Below are 18,589 nucleotides of genomic sequence, written 5' to 3'. Positions count from 1 at the left end.
GATAGATAGATAGATAGATAGATAGATAGATAGATAGATAGATAGATAGATAGATAGAGATACAGATAGATAGTAGATATAGATAGATGAATGATAGATAGATAGTTAGATAGATAGATAGATGATAGATAGATAGATAGATAGATAGATAGATAGATAGATAGATAGCGATACAGATAGATAGTAGATAGACAGATACACCAAATAACCTGAATTTGATCCCCATAACCCATATGATTGAAGGAGAGAAATGAATTCTAAAAGTTGTTCTTTGACCTCCAAGTGCATTCTGCAGTATGTGTGCTTCCAAATACATAAATAAATAACAATAAAACTATTATTAAACGGGGGCTGGAGAGATGACTCAATGGTAGAGAGCATGTACTGTTCTCCCAGAGGACTCAAGGTTGATTCCCAGCACCCAGATCAAGTGCCCATAACTGCCTGTAACACCAGGTCCAAGGGATCCCATTCTTCTGGCCTCTGGCCTCCTTGAGCACCTGAACTCATATGCACATAACCACATCCAGACACATACACACAGCTAACATTTTTTTTTAATCTTAACTTTTCTGTTTGTTTATTTTTTAGTTGTTTGTTTTGTTTTTCGAGACAGGGTTTTTCTGTGTAGCTTTGGAGCCTGTCCTGGAACTCACTCTGTAGACCATGCTGGCCTCAGACTCAGAGATCTGCCTGCCTCTGCCTCCCGAATGCTGGGATTAAACTTAACTCTTAAAATGATGTTAAAATAAAAAATCAGAAGAGTGACTGATTACCTGTGAATGGGCAGTAACTTGGAAGAGGCAAGCGGTAACTTTCTGAGGAACAGAATTACTCTCTGTCTGTTAAAAGCCAAAGTCACAAATTCCTAGACTCTCCTCCCATGGAGGATGGGTATGTGGCAGGCTGTGACTGCTAAGAGTGGACGGAGCATATCAGAAGTGAGCTGACACTAAGTACCTTCACAGCAGGGCCAGATATGTGCGGGAACGGAAGTATCTGTTTGCACCATCTCCTACCCCACCTTTATTAACTTGGACAGAGCTGTCTTTTTACACACAGCGCACATCCACCTCCAGGCATGGGTCAGACAGAGAATTATAGTCATGGACCACAAGCAGCAGAAGAGGGGTTGCGGCCAGCTCCAGCCTATCCAATGTCTCACACTGACTTCTAGCTGGCCAACAAGGGGCCTCTGTCAAACCCTTGCCACCTGAGAGCACAGCCCCAGCTCTGTCAGTCCAAGTCCTAGACAACAGGCCTGTGGAAGCTGCCTGGAACACCACCTCCCTGACTGTGCCCCAACCTGGCTACCTTTCCTCCCACAGGCCTCTAGGGAGGCTTAAGCCTAGGCAAATCTTCAGAGCCCCACAGCAGGCCAGAGCATACACAAGTAGGACCGTTAGCCTGCAGACTCTAGTCAGCCAGTTCCCAAGTCATCCTCTTTTCTGTGCAGGAAGCGCTAGCTCTGGCAGACCTGACATGTGGGATGAGCAGTCTTGGGTGTCCTGCCTCCACTTACTGAACAGAAGGGCACACTGAAAGAACTGGCACGTTGTCTCAGCCATAATCACCACCCGAGAAGGCAGGGCTGCAGACCCCTAGACCACGGAGCACACTCCAAGGGAGCAGCTGTGATGTGGGAGTGATTTCTTTCTAATCAATAAAGAAACTGCCTAGACCCATTTGATAGGCCAACCCTAAGGTGGGTGGAGTAAACAGAACAGAAGGCTGGGAGAAAGAAGCTGAGTCAGGGAGTCGCCATGGTTCTCCCACTCCAGACAGATGCAGGTTAAGATCTTTCCTGGTAAGCGCACCTCGTGGTGCTACATAGATTATTAGAAATGGGTTAAGAGGCTGAAACTAATGGGCCAGGCAGTGTTTAAAAGAATACAGTTTCCGTGTAATTATCTCGGGTAAAGCTAGCCATGTGGGCGGCCGGGTGCCGGGAAAGTAGCCCGCCGCTCCTAACACAACACAGCTGAACTCCTTCCATCATTGCCTCAGGTGGGTGGCAACCCCAAAATCTTTAAGAATCTGTGTCATTTGAACACATCAGCTCACATCACCTTTCAGATGGGATAAGGTAACTAACAATGAACTGGTACTTTTGAGAATACAGTAATGCATCTTAAACAGCCAGGGACCCAGGAAGCCAGGGACCCATCCCCCATCTGCCGTATTCCATCCTGAATGCTTCCAATAAGTGAGAAAAGCCAGGTACAACCTCGCATTTTCAAACAGCCATACTTTAAAGAGTAAAACCAAGTGAAACTATTTTGAATAACATCTTACTTAGCCTGTCATGTCCAAAGTCTCATTTTAACATACAGTATATATGCATATATATAGATAAAGTAATAATTTGACAGCAGATTATGTAGCCTAAATTGACCTTGAACTCTGGTATCTTCCTGCTTATCTCTCCAAAATACTAGGATCACCAGTATGAGCCACAACATTCAGCTCATACAGAAATACTAATAACCTTTTTTTCTTCCCACCAAATCTTCAAAATCCACCAAATCGTTAACATTTCATGCTTAGAGCACATCTTGTGATGTATTTAACAGCTACATGTCTTCACTCTCCCATGCTAGACAGCTCAGACTTTTCACTACAACCAGATGCTCATTTTACTTATGGGAAAACAGAGGCACAGAGCAGACGGATGTAAGGCCTACATGCTTGTGAGACTCTGTGTTCCCACAAACAGCTCCAAGCCTGACTTGGTGCAGCAGGAATGTCTCCTCAGAGAGAACCACATGTGCCGGCCAGCACGTAGCTCTGCTTCATTCCAACCTGAGGAGGGTTTGGTGAGCTTGTCTCTGGGGCCCTTCAGGGCTCTCTAAGGGACCAGGCGAAAGCTATCCTACCCACACCCTGCGTGAGCGCCTAAGCTGCCTGCAGCTTCCTTGACTTCTTTCTCCTCTGTCCAGTTACCCCACATCTTGAGTCATTCTTTCCCCTACTCAGAGCAATCTTCAGAAATTACTTCCGTCACACATCTCTTTCTGGATAGCCAACCCAGAACCCAGACACATGGTCTCAGGAACCTGGCCTGGTGACGGGCCAAGGAAGAGAAACTTGCAGTAGCATGGTGGGGGGTTATGCCTTCAGCTGCTCTCCTTTCACCCCATCCCTGCCTCCTAGGTTACTGTAGGATTCTTGGCTGGTCCCCCTAGTCTCTTGGGAACACAATATCTCACTCTGAGATGTCAACCACCCAAAGAATACTCCAAGGAACTAGAGAAGTTAGAGAGATGGCTCCTGGTACTTCAGGAAAGTCTCACTCAGCCAGTGACCTACACCTGGTTCAGAGCTGGCCAAAATAACACAGCACAAACCTCACAGGGAACCCCACACTCTATGTGATTTCATAGATATAAGCAAATTTATCATGATACTGTGCACACATGTGTTTCCACCTTCCCTGCCAGGCTGCTCCACTGTCACCAGCTTCTCTGCAAGCAGAAGGGGGAAAACTCTGAAGCACCCAAGACACAAACTTCTCTTTTTTATGGGATGTACATATACACACGTCAACCAACACATACACACACACACACACACACACACACACACACACACACACACACACACTCTGAAGAGTCTGCCTGGACCACTGTCATTCTCAGAGATGGAAACGCCCTCCTAGTCAACAGCAGGAATGTGAAGCTCACACCCTAGGAAAAGAAACCAGATTAAAAAGCCATGTCATCTGGTCCCCAAAGACGAACAGCCTAAAAGCAAAAACTAAAGCCAAATGCTCAAGTTCTCACAGTCCAAAAGCAGCACACAGAGGTCCTGCTCCCCAAGCAGCTGGTTAACAAACTTCCTGGAGCCAGCCACAGCTGCCCCTGAGGTCCAGCTCTTTGTAAATCACCATTGTAGTGAGTCATAAGGAAGCATTGCTAACTGCGGTGGACAGAGAGCCAGGCACATGCTTCAGTAGAGTCAAAAACCTCAGGGTGTGGCCTGACCATCTTGTGAGCCAGCGTACTCCCACCCTGCAGAAAGGCAAGCCTGGAGGCTCAAGAAAATGTGGAAGCTGCTGGTCAGAAGGCCACAGAAGCAAACCGACTACTGGCATTGTTTAAAATGGCTACCACCTGTTGTCCAGCACAGGGCTGCTGTAATATAATCACCCTGACTCAGGATCCGCATGATGGAGATGAGGACCTTGTATACCAACCAGGTCCTCCAAGGACCTTAGTCATTCTACCTCCCAAAATTTAAAAGGCAAGCGGCATCATGGCAGGCTTCCAGAACTTTTTGTGCACAACAGCCTTCTGATAAGTTTTCCACAAGCCTCCAGTAATCAAGAGTAGCCTGTTCTCCCTCTCCCGAGACACAGAGACAAGTCACATAGAGCAGGGAGGATGAGGAAGGAACTTGACCAAGTCTACACTCACAGCTTATAAATCTTAAAATCATCTCCTTGAAATGGTCAAGCAGAAAGTCTCCCACAGCATGATTCTCAGATCCCATGTCCAGCTGGTTTCCCCAAGAGAGATAAAATGAAAAAAACAAACTCTGGAGTGGATATAAATATTCTCTGGCCAATATTCCCTGCTTTGGAAATTTGGGTGACCCGTTTCATTTAAGGGTAAAGCTTCTGTTCAGCGAGCCAGATATACTCATCATAGTTTTATCTAAATTTGGATCCTGTCTCTCTGGACACTACCCGGGGACAAGTATACAGAATGCCTCCAAGAAAAGTGTGGTCTAGAACGCTCCAGTTATGCCTGCAACACACTGGGATGTCACTTAAGCACTCCCAATGGTGTGGCTCGCTCATGGGGACTCCTTGGACTTTCAGAACACTGGAAGAAGGCCCAGCAGAGCCTCTTGGCCAGCAGGTTAGGTAGATCACTGAACTCCTGTGTACCCCACTTTCTCCATCTGTAAAAGGAGACATAAGAGGGCCCTTGAGAGCATTAAACACTAATACAGATAGGATGCTATGAAAAGTAACTTCCTGACAAATTCTGCCAATTTATTAAGTGTGCTAACTCTGGAGAAAAAAAAAAAAAGCCCAGTTCCTTCCCCTTCCTACCTTAACGATCATCCCTCCAGGTCTCCCACTCAAATCCACTGATGTGGATCCCATCTACTTGACATGAGGCTTGGGGACACATCAGAAAAAACCAGTGCAGACAGTGCGAGGCCTCAGGCCATTACCTTGTGTCAGTTCATCAGTTCAAGGCCCAGCATTGTCTAGAGTGCCATTGATGTCCAGGGACAAGACAGTGAAAAACAAGGACACCAAGCACCACAAACTGGTGGCCCCAGCTGTTCCTGAACCAAGGATTATTCTTAAGGTAAACCCTGAATCCTTTCTAACACAGTTAAATAGTTTTTATAAGTAGTTAATTAATGCATATACACATACACAAACACACGCACAAAGACACATGTATGCACATTTGCTTATGTCACAGCATGCACATGGAGGTACAAGAACAATTTATGGATTTTCTCCATTTCTATTATGTCAGGTCATTAGCATCTGGCAGCAGGCATCTATAACCATTAAGCCATCTCCCTGGCCCTCTAATGCACCTTTAATTGTGTTTTATTTATTTATTTTTTTTGAGACAAGGTCCCTTGATGTACTTTAGGCTGCCCTTACATTTAGAGTAGTCCTCCCACAGAGTACTGGAATTATAGATGTGTAACACCCACTTCCTCTTTTCAATTATATGTTTTCTAGCCAGGTGTAGTGACGCATCCCTTCAGTCCAGTGGTTCTCAACCTGTGGGCTGCAGCCCCCACAGGGGTCACACATCAGATATTTACATTACAATTCATAACAGTAGCAAAATCACAGTCATGAAGTAGCAACAAAATAATTTTATGGCTGGGGGTCACCACAACAGGAGGAACTGTATTGAAGGGTTGCAGCATCAGGAAGGTTGAGAATCACTGCTTTAAACCAGCATTCCAGAGGCAGAGGCGGGTGAATCTCTGTGAATTAGAAGCCAGCCTGGTCTCTATAGTGAGCTCCAGAAGAGAAACACTGTTGCAAAAAAATAAAAATAACAAATAAAAAAATTTAAAAAAAAACTAAAAATATTTATGCTTTCCAGAATACTTGTCATTGAAATGGAAGTAAAAACAAAGCTTTCACTAATTCTGTAGCAATTTGGACAGGAGATGGGTCTAGGCAACCAGATCCACATCTCTCCTGGTAGCGGCCATGGTCCACAGTGACCAATGATGCTGTTCAGACCCTGTTGACTAACAAGCTAAAATCCAGACGTTGACCACAGGCATTGCCACACTTAAGGCTTCTCTGGGTCTGACCAGACACTCGGAGGCTATGTTGGCTTAGCAGAGACAGGGACTTGCCCGGCATCAACCCATGGGCTACTGGGAGCATCAGCCCAGAACACCTGACTTCCAAGGGAGTCCTTTCTTCGATAGTCCTGCCTCCTAGGTAGGCAGCAAGAATGGTCACGTCAAAAGATCAGCTTCTTGCTCTGAAAGGTGGGATGGGAGGGGGTCTTTCCTGGTCACACAGGAAAAAGAGTAGGAACACACCCTCCCAAGACAGGGAGGACCTCAGAGAGAAGGCATGACAGGACAGACAACTGCCGGTGGGGACCCAGGTCAGTTAGAGCGCTGCCTCCAGAAAATCAGGACACCTGGAGGGAGATCAACGGAACAACCAGGGCAGCTCAGGAACACCGGTGAGTGTGGGATTCAAGGGCCTTGGGGGAAGCAAAATCCTACCACAGGTGTCAGACCTGACTCTGGCCCCTGTGTCCTTCCCTATCAACTCAGCCAAGTGCAGACGGCCCAGCTTTCTCTGGTCAATGTCCCCAACCCTGCCATGCCCATCACTCAGATGACCCAAACACATCATGATATGTTCTCCCAGATTCCCATGTCATGACACTCCACCTCAAACCATGTTTTCTGCCACACATTCCAGAGGACAGTAATGACTGTAAGGGCTGCAGAGGCTTCTGGGTAATGCGATGCTCTAAGGGTAGGCTGTGCTTCCTGTGAAAAGCCGCCCTGGTCTAGAAATCTGGAGGTGCTTCTCTGTTGCAGATCCAGCCCATGTCAAGTTCTTGCCCATTATTTCCACCCACGCTGGAATTCAGCCCCTCACTTCATACCTGCCACAAAGTCAGATAAGACGTGTTGAAAGGTCACAGGACAGAGTGGTTGGACTGGGTGCCTGTAATTCTAACACTTGGGAAGTGAGAGAGAAAGGTCAGCAGTCCAAGACCATCCTCAGCTAAGTTAGCCTGGGCTACAAAAGATCCTGTCTCCAGAAATTAAAAGAAAGGCAAAACAAAATGTCACATAGAGGAACTGACAGACAGCTTGCGCTGTCTTCTTGTCTAGGCTGCTCAATCCACCTCCTACACACACAGCCACTACTATGAAACCAGTGGGGCTTGCTGGGCTCAGGCAGAGACATCCTGCGTCGCGGTGCCTGCACTACTAAGCTGAAGACAGAGCCAGTCTCTCTGGGTCTCTGTAGGTGGGGAGGGGTCCATCCTCCACTAATGGGCAAGGAGACTCTGCAACCTGTGTTTTCTTTCCTTCAGGCCCTCAGTCAGGTACCTAGCAAAGGGGGACAGAGCGTGTGTTCTCCTGGGTCAATGAATACAGGTATATACCTAAGCCAGAACTGGTAGACCAACTAGCCACCCCCCATGAAGGAAAAGCAGTGGTTAGGGTGTCTGTGGGCAAGTCACTGAACCTTTTCACCTCTGTTATGACAGAGGACCATGGTGCCTATGCCATTGTCTGTGAAGGTTAGCAAGCAATCGTGTATCCCAAGCACTTCACCCAAAGCCTGGCCTTCAGTGGACCGCAGCTGTCATCAGAGCCAGGGTACCCAAGGTCACACGCTCTTTCCAGCACCAGAAGTGGGGCTGTGGTAGTTGCTTCACTGATGGAGTAGTGACCCAGACGCTACTGTGAGACTGGCAGACAGCCGACACCTGTCATCAGCCCATAGGGGGACACTCCACCCAAGGTCACCTCTTCCCAGAGTGACCCACACACAGTGGCTGATGCCTGGGGAAAGTGTGTGAAAGCCAGGTCAGGATAACATTGGATTTTGTAACCTCCCTATGGGGTCAGATGTGTACCCCAAGAGTACCACTTAGTGAGCACCCTCCAAAATAAAGTTTCAGAGTTAGCTTCCAAGAAAGTTAGACTGACATGAGTCTTTGTGTTCTTTTTCCTTAGTAAGGGAGGAGAGGGCCAGAGTGAGGAGGAAAAGTTGGGGCCAATTAAACAGGTTTACGACACCCTCTTCACCTCCTCTCTGCGGCATGAGCAGCTTCATGAAGACAGAAGCTGTGTTCCCTTCCAAGAGCAATGAGCGTCAGGGAAGCTGGGAGCCCAAAAGCATCTCTGACAACATCAACAGCTTCTTTCACCATGAGAAATGAAGTAAATCAGGCAGAGAAAAGTGAATACCACATGCTGTCATTCACACAAAGCTTAAGGGTTGATCTCAAAGAAGCAGAGACTAGATCGTAGGTACCAGAGTAGAGCAGGGACTGCGTGGGGAGGAGAGAGATGGGGCCAGGGCTGCATTGGAGGGACAGCTTCTCACGTCTGACACAAGGGGGGATGGTGACAATAGCTGGGGACAAATGACTGTATATTTCCAGAGAACAAAGAGAGGCTTGTGAAACAGAAAGCAATGATGAGGGTCCAAGGTATGGCAATGCCAAGTGCCCTCACCTGCTCTCTGAACTTTGTGCTGAAATCGTGTTCATGGCCTCATATATATGCACAATCATTTGGGTATCAAATCAAAATGAAAAATAGGAAGAGTGGAAAGAAACAGAGCTTGTCTATACACATAAAGGAGCCAGGTGTGGTAGCTGATATCTATAATCCCAGCACTCGGGAATCTGAGACAGGAAGGTAATTGAGAGCTACAATCTAAGCTATAGAGCGAGACCTTTATTGGCAGAGGTTTCTGTCCCACCAGGTTGTCGTTGAACTAACAGAGGTCCATTTGCCTCTGCCCCGCAAGTGCTGGGATTAAAGGTGTGTGCCACCACACCCAACTACTGATCTTAACTCAAAAAAAATTAAAAAATTACGTACACACACACACACACACACACACACACACACACACACGGACATCCATGCACAGTTCCAGAAGTACCCTTAGTGCTGAGCTAATAAATAACCAAAAACTAGGGCCAGCAAGATGGCTCAAAAGGTATAGGCACTTGATGCCAAGTTTGCCCCCAAGGCCCACACGGTAGATTGAGAGAATTGACTCCCGCAAGTTTTCCTCTGACCTCCACACATACATGGCACTCAGGTACCCACCTACCTCCTCCCCCATTAATATAATTCTAAAAACCATTAAATAACCAGAAACCAGGCATCTTCAGAATCCAACAGAATTCACAGCAGTAAAGGGGAGAGTCATAAAAACTCTGGCCCAGAGTCAGATACCCAAGACACACCTTCTGTCTCGCTCAGGAAGGTATCTCAGATAACACACCAAACATTATTCTCTTTTGCTTCTAACTAGAGTTCTACTGACTGATAGAGAATTCTTCAGCTCCCTCTGGCAAAAGTGTTGCACCATGAAATAATATTCTACCCAGAAGTATTTCATATATACCGAACCTTGCAAGTGCTGAGACCCGGGGAAGGGAAAAGGCCCAGCCAACTGGTTTTATAGGCAAGGGAGGTGCTGCCCAGGGAAGTCCATGGTCTGTTAAGACTTGCCTGCCGAGTCCTTAAAGGGAGGAATTTTTCTACCACATGATCAGTCAAGAGAAATTATTACAAAGACACTCCAGTACCCAAAGCTGCACAGGGCAGACTCTGCCTGGAATGCGCTCCACAAAGTCAGAGCCTCAGCCCTTTCCCTAGAAAGGCCCACAGTGGTCCTGCCATCCCTTGCCTCCTTCAGCCTCAAATGCCAGCTGATAATTCACTTTATGACTCAATTCAAAACAAGTAATGTCACCTGTAGGACAAGGCTTCACCCTGCCCTCTCCCTAGTACATGGTCATTTCTTTCCACTTGTCCTGTATTCACGGTTGACCTACTGTGTGCTCCCAAGGCCTAGCTCAGAGACAGGAGAGACCAGTGGTTGGAGGCTGAATGAATAAACAGAGGGGTCAATATCATTGCTTTGATGATGAGCATAAACTAGCACTCCTGAATCAATAAAATGTTTTTTGTTCCACACGCTTTAAATTAAAAACTAAATAAGTTTAAATTAAAAGACCCATAGCATCTCCAGCTAAATATTATTTTTCAAGGCTATGCTCTCCAAACACGATGGTGAAGTTCACAGCAGGATAATACTGTATGCTCTTTAAAAAAATAAAATAAAGTAGGAGCTAGAGAGTTAGCTCATCAGCTAAGAGCACTTTTTGATCTTGCGGGAGGACCACAGTTCAATTCCCAGCACCCACATGGGGGCTCAAAACCATTTATAACTCCAGTCCCAGGCAATCTGATGACATCTTCTGACTTCTGTCTGCACCAGACACGCTTTTGGTGCAGAGGCATATACACAGACAAAACACCCCATTCATGAAATAATAAAATAAATAAACCTAGGAAGAAGCAGGTAACAGCAACTACACTAGTTCCCAGTGCTGCTTATAATGAGCAAACCCCAGTGGTACTGTAGGCTGCATATATGCCCATGGCCCAGCTCCTTGGACTCTCCTGGGGACTCAGGACAAACCTGTTCATTCAGAGAGAGGGAGAAATCCAGCATCTTTCCCTCAAAGGGCTTTGCCTGTCCCAGTACTGCTCTGCTTGGTAGGTCTTGGACTATGGAGAAATCTTGAGCCCATTACTTAGAAGCCAAAAATGGATAGAGAGAAAATTAAAAAGATGAAAAAAGCCACAGACTCCTAAGCACAGGCTGTCTTTCCAACTCACTCTCCCGTGAGACAGACATTGTTTTCAACAGAGGAATACAGAAACTTTCTTGCTGCCTCCAAACACTTTGGAGAGAAAAATGTTAAAGCCAGCAGTCTCAAAAGGGTCTGATTTTTCAGAAGAGAGAATGAAATCTGCCAAGTTGGAGTAAAAGCCTCAAGAAGCTTCTTCATCCTGTGTCACACCTGTGGGTACCACCTTGTCAGTAGTCACCTGATAAAGCCGGCTCTGGTGTCTCTGCCCAGCAGGGTCACCTGCTGATGTTGGCTGGTGCCTTGGGGTGAGATAAGTCGAGAGGCACCTGGCACAGGGGCTCCAGTGACCCTGTAGAGTTCTAACCTGAGTTCCTGCTGCAGCAGGTCCAAGGTCTAACCAGCATCTAGGCAAAGGTATGATGCTGGTCCAGGTCTACCTGCAGAACCAGCATACTGAACAGCAGATAAGTACTAAAAGCCACACATTCCTTACACTCACACGCGTGATGACTTTGAGGAGAACCACACACATCTGGCCCTGGGAAAAACACTCCCATTCACACCCAGCCCAAGCCTTTCAAGGCTCAAAGTGTTACCTCAAGCCCCTGAAACCCAAACTCACAGCATTTCCCTTTTTTTGCGGGCAGCTGTAAACAATCCCACCCTGCTTCACCCTGCACACCCTGCACACATGAATCACAACGCCCACATACGATGGCTGCCTTCTGCCCACAGCCGCCTTCAAGTCTCTGAACAAGCAGAAACACTTGAAAATAATAGCAGAACACCTCAAGACCAGCCATAGCATTCTGGTGGGGACCCCATCACCCCACCGGGAGCCATTCCACAAGCATCTTACTTACCAAAGTAATCAGCTTTGGGATGAGCGTCCATCTCTTGCTCCAGACGCTGGGTAAGGGCTTCTAGTTTCAATTCAGCAGTGGAGGGTCCAAGCTCGGGGCTTGGTGCGAGGGTCTGGTAGGGCAACCTCACCTTGGTGGGGGTGGAACTCTCTGAGAGCAGAGGTCCCAGGCTACTGTCGGTGGACCAGCTGGAAGGACCCTCTTTACAAGATAACTCAGATGGAGTGGACATCACCGGATGGACAAGGCTGGTGGGGCTGGGCTTGGGACCAGTGCCAGAGTCTATGCACCCAGGCTTCGGACCCAGCCCGGGAGTCATACCTGGCTGGGTACTGTCCTTGACAGTTGTTGAGGATAATGGAGCGGAAACAGAGAGGTAAGACTTGGGCCCATCCTGGAGCCAAGGCTGAGGGTCCACAGTAGGTTTGAGGACCCTGCCTGAAGCCTCACATTCCAGACCTGAATCTCTTCTCAGACGAGCTCCTTGGCTAGTGCTGTTAGGGACCAGAGGTGCCGAAACTGTTGTGCTCCTCGGTTGAGCAGGGGCCCCATTCTCTAAGCCCAGAGAGGAAAAGCCGAGGTTGACTCGCTGAGAGGAGGCAGTAGACCAAAGGCCTGTTGGCTTCACATTGCTGTGGCCACTAACGCCACCACCCTGGCCACCGATGCCACTTTCAAAAGACCTGCCAGAGCACATGGGGAGCTGTGGCTGGTAAGGGTGATGGTCCCCGCAGGATCTGGGCAATGGGGAATCATTCCCTGGGCAACCAGGCCACCCACTCTTCACACTCAGATTCATACTAGGGGCTGCTTCTGGCTTATCACCCCACTGTGGGCTTGCCAAGGAGAAATTGTCATAATAGTCTCCGTGAGTGAGGCAGGAAGGGTCTTCACAGGGACCCAGACCGTGCAAAGCAGGCATCTCCCTGGAACCACAGTTCTGACTGCCAGGCTTTGCACCATGGGCAGATGGCCTGGCCCTCTGCTCCTGAGATGAGTATGAGGGCGGCACAGCCACAGGGGCGGTGGTTAATCCAGGTGCCACTGCTGGCGCAGCCAGAGGGGGCTTGGCAGCACCATCTGCGGTCAGCTTGCTGCTCACACCCTGCCGGCTCCCACCGTTGACAGGGCTTCTGCCAGCCCTAGACAGGGCCTCCTCCTGTAAGAGCTGCTGTTGCTGCTGCTGTTGCTGGAGGTGGATTTTGGCCATCTTGGTCGCGAACACCCTTCGGGTTTCCTCAAACTCAGGGTTGTTGCTCGCACCTTTGTCCACCCGGAAGAGTCCATCCTTGGAGGCCTCGTACATGTTCAGGTCCTCGATGAACTTACTGGCCTCCAGGCCCAGGTCGTCATATTTATCCATATTGCTTGCAGATCAGTATCCGGGGGCCTAGCCCCGGTACAAGGTGTGAATGGGGTGGGGAGATCTGGGGGGTGGGGAGATCTGGGTGCTGGCAGAGGTTCAGGTCCAGCCCAAGGCAGATAAAGACTCCCACCTGCCCAGCGTGAAGGTCATGACTCCAAACTTACGGTCCAACCAGAGTTGAGGCCTTCAGGCCAGCGGGCTAAGTTTACTTCCAGACTTCTTTTCCCCGGGGAGCGTCCACGTGGGGGCAGAGTAGCCTTCAGCTGTGCCCGGCCTGCTTGGAAAAGTTCTCTTTTATGAGACAGGAAACCAAAAACAGACGAAAGAAGACGGAGAAAAATAAGGAGATAAAACAAACCCAAGTCCAGGTCGGGCAGCCGAACTTGCAAACCCACTGGGCAGCGGCTGGCCAGGGGCCGGCGGTCGGGGCCGGCAGAGCTCACGGCAGCCGCGGCGCTCGGCCCATTGTCCCGATGGCGGCGGCCGGCGGCGGGACGCGGAAGTGATCGCGCGGGGAGTCAATCCCCGGAGTTTGCTGGCCCAGTGCGCCCGCCCCGGGCCGTGCAGGGGACCGGCGGAGACGCGGAGGGCGGGACGGCGCGGGCGCGGGCGCCCCCTGCAGGCCTGTGCTGGGCACGCAGAGCGTTGGCGTCCCTGAGAGCCAGGGAAGAGCCGAGCCTCCCTCTGGTCCTCCCGCGTGTGCCCCACGGGCTCCACCTCTGGCAGCGCTGGGGGAGTGTCCAGGGAGGAGACAAACGTGCAGCAGTTCGGTGTCCAGGCCCCTGTCTGCTCAAGGCCGCCGCTTCTCCAGAGAGCCTGACGCCAGGCTTGGGGAACAAGACTGGAAACCTAGGGTGTTGCTGTGGCCCGGTCTTCTTTGACAGAGAGGCAGAAAACGAGAGTCCCAGAGGTCCGCATAATCAGCAAAGCATAGAAGGAGGCCCAGGTCCTCTGAAAGGAAGAAAAGAGGAGTGGTTGTTAAAGTTAAATGATGCCTTGGAGCACACTTGTGTTGGACGTCCTCCGTGTGCCCTGAGAGGCTTGTTGTCCATTCGGGGACGCTTGAGCCCCAAGCTGGTCCAGGATGTCAGTCCTGGCCTCTCTGCTCCCCCCTCCAGTACCCATGGCCCAGGATACCTTACCCTACCTTACCTTACCTTACACAGCTTCCAGGTGACCCGGGATATTTTACATTTTTTTACATTACAGCAGCCACAGTGATCTACAGCAAATCCCGGGTCTGTCACTAGTGAACTTCAACCCTCAAGACTTACTTGGGACTTATTTAGGAAACGTGGCTTCACTTCTCCAGGCCACTGTGCCTACGCTCCAGATTTGGAATGGAATTTCCTAGTACTGCCTAGTGCCTGCTGGTGACCTTCTGGTAGCTCTTCTTACCTTCCCGGCTGAAATCACCTCCCCATAAAGTTAACCCCCACCTCACCTTTATTTCCTGCTTGTTTTTTGTTTTGTTTTGTTTTGTTTTTTGTTTGGTTTTTCGAGACAGGGTTTCTCTGTGGCTTTGGAGCCTGTCCTGGAACTAGCTCTGTAGACCAGGCTGGTCTCGTACTCACAGAGATCCGCCTGCCTCTGCCTCCTGAGTACTGGGATTAAAGGCGTGCGCCACCATCGCCCGGCCCTGCTTGGTTCTGAAGGCTATTTAAATCCAGGGTATACAGAAGACGCTAATCTGCAGACTTCCTCCCATCCACTCTACATGTCTCCAGACTGCTTATACTGCCAAATGAGATGTAAATGCATGTAAATAGTCGTTGGCTTGTATGTTTTTTTCAGGAATCATGACAAGGAATTGACATCTGTATGTGTGTACAAACACATTTTTCTATTCCATTTTCCACCCTTGTTGGTCAGATGCAGAACTCTAGATATGGAGGGTCAACTCCAGCTGTATATCTGTATGTCCTCTTTGTTTGCCAACGGGCCAGTTATCCACTTCATTACACCATATTGTATCTGCTCGGGGTTTGGCTAAACATTTATGTCTCGATGAATCTCTATAGGCCTGGGACAAGGAACAAGTAAGATAATACATATGAAAGTGCTTTCTATTCTGTAAACACAAAGAACGGCTCACTGACCTTTAGACTCCGAAAGTCCAGGATGTTTGTTGAGAATTAAAAGTCCCAGGCTCCAGCCCCAACCTACTTATCCCAAATCTGCATTTTAAAAGTATTTCTGGGGTGGGAAGAGCATTCATGTGTATCTGCGTGCATGCGCATGCACACACATACACACACTACATGATGAGTACTTCTATAAAGCAGTATACCGGAATTAAGTTTGAAAGATTTATTTTATTTTTTAAATTGTGTGTGTGTGTGTGATATGCATACAGAGGTCCTTGAAGTCCAGAGAGGGAACAGATACCTCAGAGCTGGAGTAATAGGTGGTTGTATAAATACTGTGTAAGTACTGGGTATTGAACTCCACTCCTGCACAAGAACAGTATGTGCTTTTAACTGCTGAGTCATCTCTCTTGCCCAGAATTAAATAAGAATCTCCCGTACCTGGAGCTACAACCCAGTGGTAGAATACCTTCTGGGCACACATGAAGATCTGGGTTCCATCCCCAAAACAACAAAAATAACAGCAGCTTATGAAGATGGTATCTCTATACACCATCATGTATGTGATCCTTGGAAGTACTGGAAATGGGCTGGAGAGGTGGGTCAGTAGGTAAGAGCACTAGCTGCTATTCCAGAGGACCTGGATTTTATTCCCAGCACCCACATGGCTCACAACTCTGCAACACCCTCTTCTGGACTCTCTAAACACTGCATGCATGTGATACACAGATATACTGTAATCAAAAGACCCACACACAATGCCCAAAACAGTCAGGAAGCTATGAATGTTTTACTGTCGCGGTTTAATGCTGAAGAGACCAAGGTTATTCCAATTCTGCTCACAACATTTAGAATCCCAGTCACACCTATTTAATGTAGGCCGGTTTTGTCTGTTTCGTGTTCTTGAAAACATCTGCGGACTGTTATCTCAGAAGATGTGTTCAGGGCTAGTGAGCTGGCTCAGTGGGTATCAGCACTTGCTGCCAAGCCTGATGACTTGGGTTTGATTTCCAGAAACTATATGGTAGATCCAACTCCTACAACACACACACATTGAATGAAGGATTGATTAATGGACGACTGATGGATGAATAGTCTTAAAAGATCCGTTCATTCTTGCCTATCAGTTGTTTAAAAAAGCAAAATACTGCTAGATCTGGGGGTGTCATCCCAGCTACTCAAGAGAGTAAGTCAGGAGAGTCCTAAATTCAAAGTAAGTTCAAGGCTAGCATAAACAATTTAGTGAGACCCTGTCTCAAGATTAAAAATAAAAAGAGGGCTGGAGATATATCTCAATGGGAGATCGTTTACCTAGCATAAGTGATGTGGGATGTCCTTCTGTATATGTGTTGCTTTTATTGGTTGATGAATAAGGCTATTTGGACAATGGCTTAGCAGAGTAAAGCTCAGGATATCACACAGTGTTTCAGTTGACTTCCTGTTGCCTGCAAGATGTAGGACCCTCAGCTACTACTCCAACACCATGTCTGCCTGCATGCCACCATGCTCCTGTCATGATGATAATGGACTGAACCTCTGAAACTGTAAGCAAGACACCCAATTAAATGTTTTCTTTGTAGGAGCTGCCATGTTCATGGTGTCTCTTCGCAGCAATATAAAAACCCCAACCAAAACAGTGAGTTCACCATGGTAGCTTGTATTTGTCTTGTTCAAGTCCATGTGAACAGATGCAGGTATTGAGAGGGAGAGCTGGGTCTAATCCACTCAAGCCCATTTCCTGCGGAAGCCTTCCCAACACCCCTCTCCATCACCATTTCTCCCAGACACACAGGGAACTTCTTCCTTGTTGACTGTATCCATCCTCTCCTCACTGAAGCCAAACATGGACCTTGGACTGTTTGCTTCACTGTTCTAACCCAGGAACTCAGAATAGTACCCGACACATGACAGACTTACTCCCCCCACAAAAAAAGGGGAAAAATAGGTACTCATGGTGGAAAAGCCATCACAGGTGTTGCCACTTACAGGTAGAAAAACTTAATTGGTGACTCAAACTTGTAGAAAAAAATGAATGGAAGCCATACTGTTATCCTTATAACCACATGTGTCTCTGCAATCCTCTGTAAGTCTTAACTGGTTATCTTGCAATGATCCAAATATTTGATTTGTGAATGTCAATGATGTTTAGTCAGGAGTATGACTTCAGTCATATGCAATGGTCTACAACTATAATCCTAGAATTTGGGAGGTAGAACAGGAAGATCAGGATTTGAAGGTCATCCCCTACTACATAAGAGCATTTGAGTACAACCTGAGCTATCTGAGACTTTGTCTTACAAAACAAAAGCAACAATAAAAAGGATAAGAAATAGTGCGATTTCATACAGTTTGCATGTGCGTGTACACTTAGATGTATGAAATATCTGTTTCCAAACTGAGCACAATGGCTTACATATGTAATTCCAGCACTCAAAAGGCTGGGCAGAACACTCTGCAAGAGTTTGAGGCCAGCCTGAGCCGCAGAGTGGGTTCAGGTCAGTCTGGACTACAGAGTGAGACACTGTCTCAAAAATACAGAGAGGCAAGCCGGGTGGTGGTAGCTCACCTTTAATCCCAGCACCCGGGAAGCAGAGGCAAGCGGATCTCTGTGAGTTCAAGACCCACCTGGTCACAAAGTGAGTTCCAGGACAGCCAAGGCTGTTATACAAAGAAGCCCTGTCTTGAAAAATCAAAACAAATAAAAATAACAAATCAAAAACCTAATATAAATATATATGGGGGGCTTAGGATGTAGTTCAGTGGCATGTATGACTCTTGGTTTGAGCCCTATAGTTAAAAAAAATAAACTGTTTATGTGCAGATATATGTTTTTAATATAAAGAATTAAGGACTCAAGGGCATCTGAAAACTTATGTCTTGTAACCTCTACGCAGGTCACTATGTCCATGGAGCTAACAAACCCACGAGGCAAAGATCCTCTGGCTTGGATAGACCGCTGCTTACTTTGCAATGAACTGAAAGGGCCTTTCTATGGCTTTTGCTTGGCTGTAGGAAACATCCCTGTACACAATGCTGTATGTGTCCCCAAGTATGCTCCACTGGAGGGACGGCTCTGAATGGAATCTTTATATTTCAGCTGAGGAGATGGACGAAGAATTAGCCATTAAGGTTTTTCCTTTGAGCTCTTTCCATCCTACTGATGCCCAGAGCGGGCCAGGAAGTGCTGGCTGTTCCAAATCCGCTTCCTGAACCTTGGGCCTCTCTGGCCCCGAGCCTCCCTGAGGAACAGCCCATGAATGGAGAGAAGCAGCTGCCTTGAAGGCCCTTTCCTGCTGCCTGTAATGTGTCCTGTTTCCTCATTCCCTACGCTGGAATGCTGCCAGGTCAGACCCAGAATTTAGGATTGTGACCTTGTTCTCTCTCTCT

At 47.9% G+C, this 18,589-nt stretch overlaps 1 protein-coding gene across 1 annotated transcript in view; it reads right to left on the bottom strand.

The window, feature by feature from the left end:
• Limd1 (LIM domains containing 1) overlaps window positions 1-13,675 on the bottom strand; it is a 55,327-nt gene extending 41,652 nt beyond the window's left edge. Inside the window, exon 1 of the mRNA XM_005348161.3 lies at window positions 11,750-13,675. Within this exon, the coding sequence (XP_005348218.1) occupies window positions 11,750-13,112 (1,363 nt within the window). The 5' untranslated portion in view covers window positions 13,113-13,675. The remainder of the gene's footprint in view (window positions 1-11,749) is intronic.
• Between the last annotated feature and the right edge of the window lie 4,914 nt (window positions 13,676-18,589).

The sequence above is a fragment of the Microtus ochrogaster genome, chromosome 5 (genome assembly GCF_000317375.1).
Source record: "Microtus ochrogaster isolate Prairie Vole_2 chromosome 5, MicOch1.0, whole genome shotgun sequence".
In the NCBI taxonomy this organism is placed as follows: Eukaryota; Metazoa; Chordata; class Mammalia; order Rodentia; family Cricetidae; genus Microtus; species Microtus ochrogaster.
Note: the sequence above shows the minus strand (reverse complement) of the source record. Positions and strands in the feature narration are given on the sequence as shown.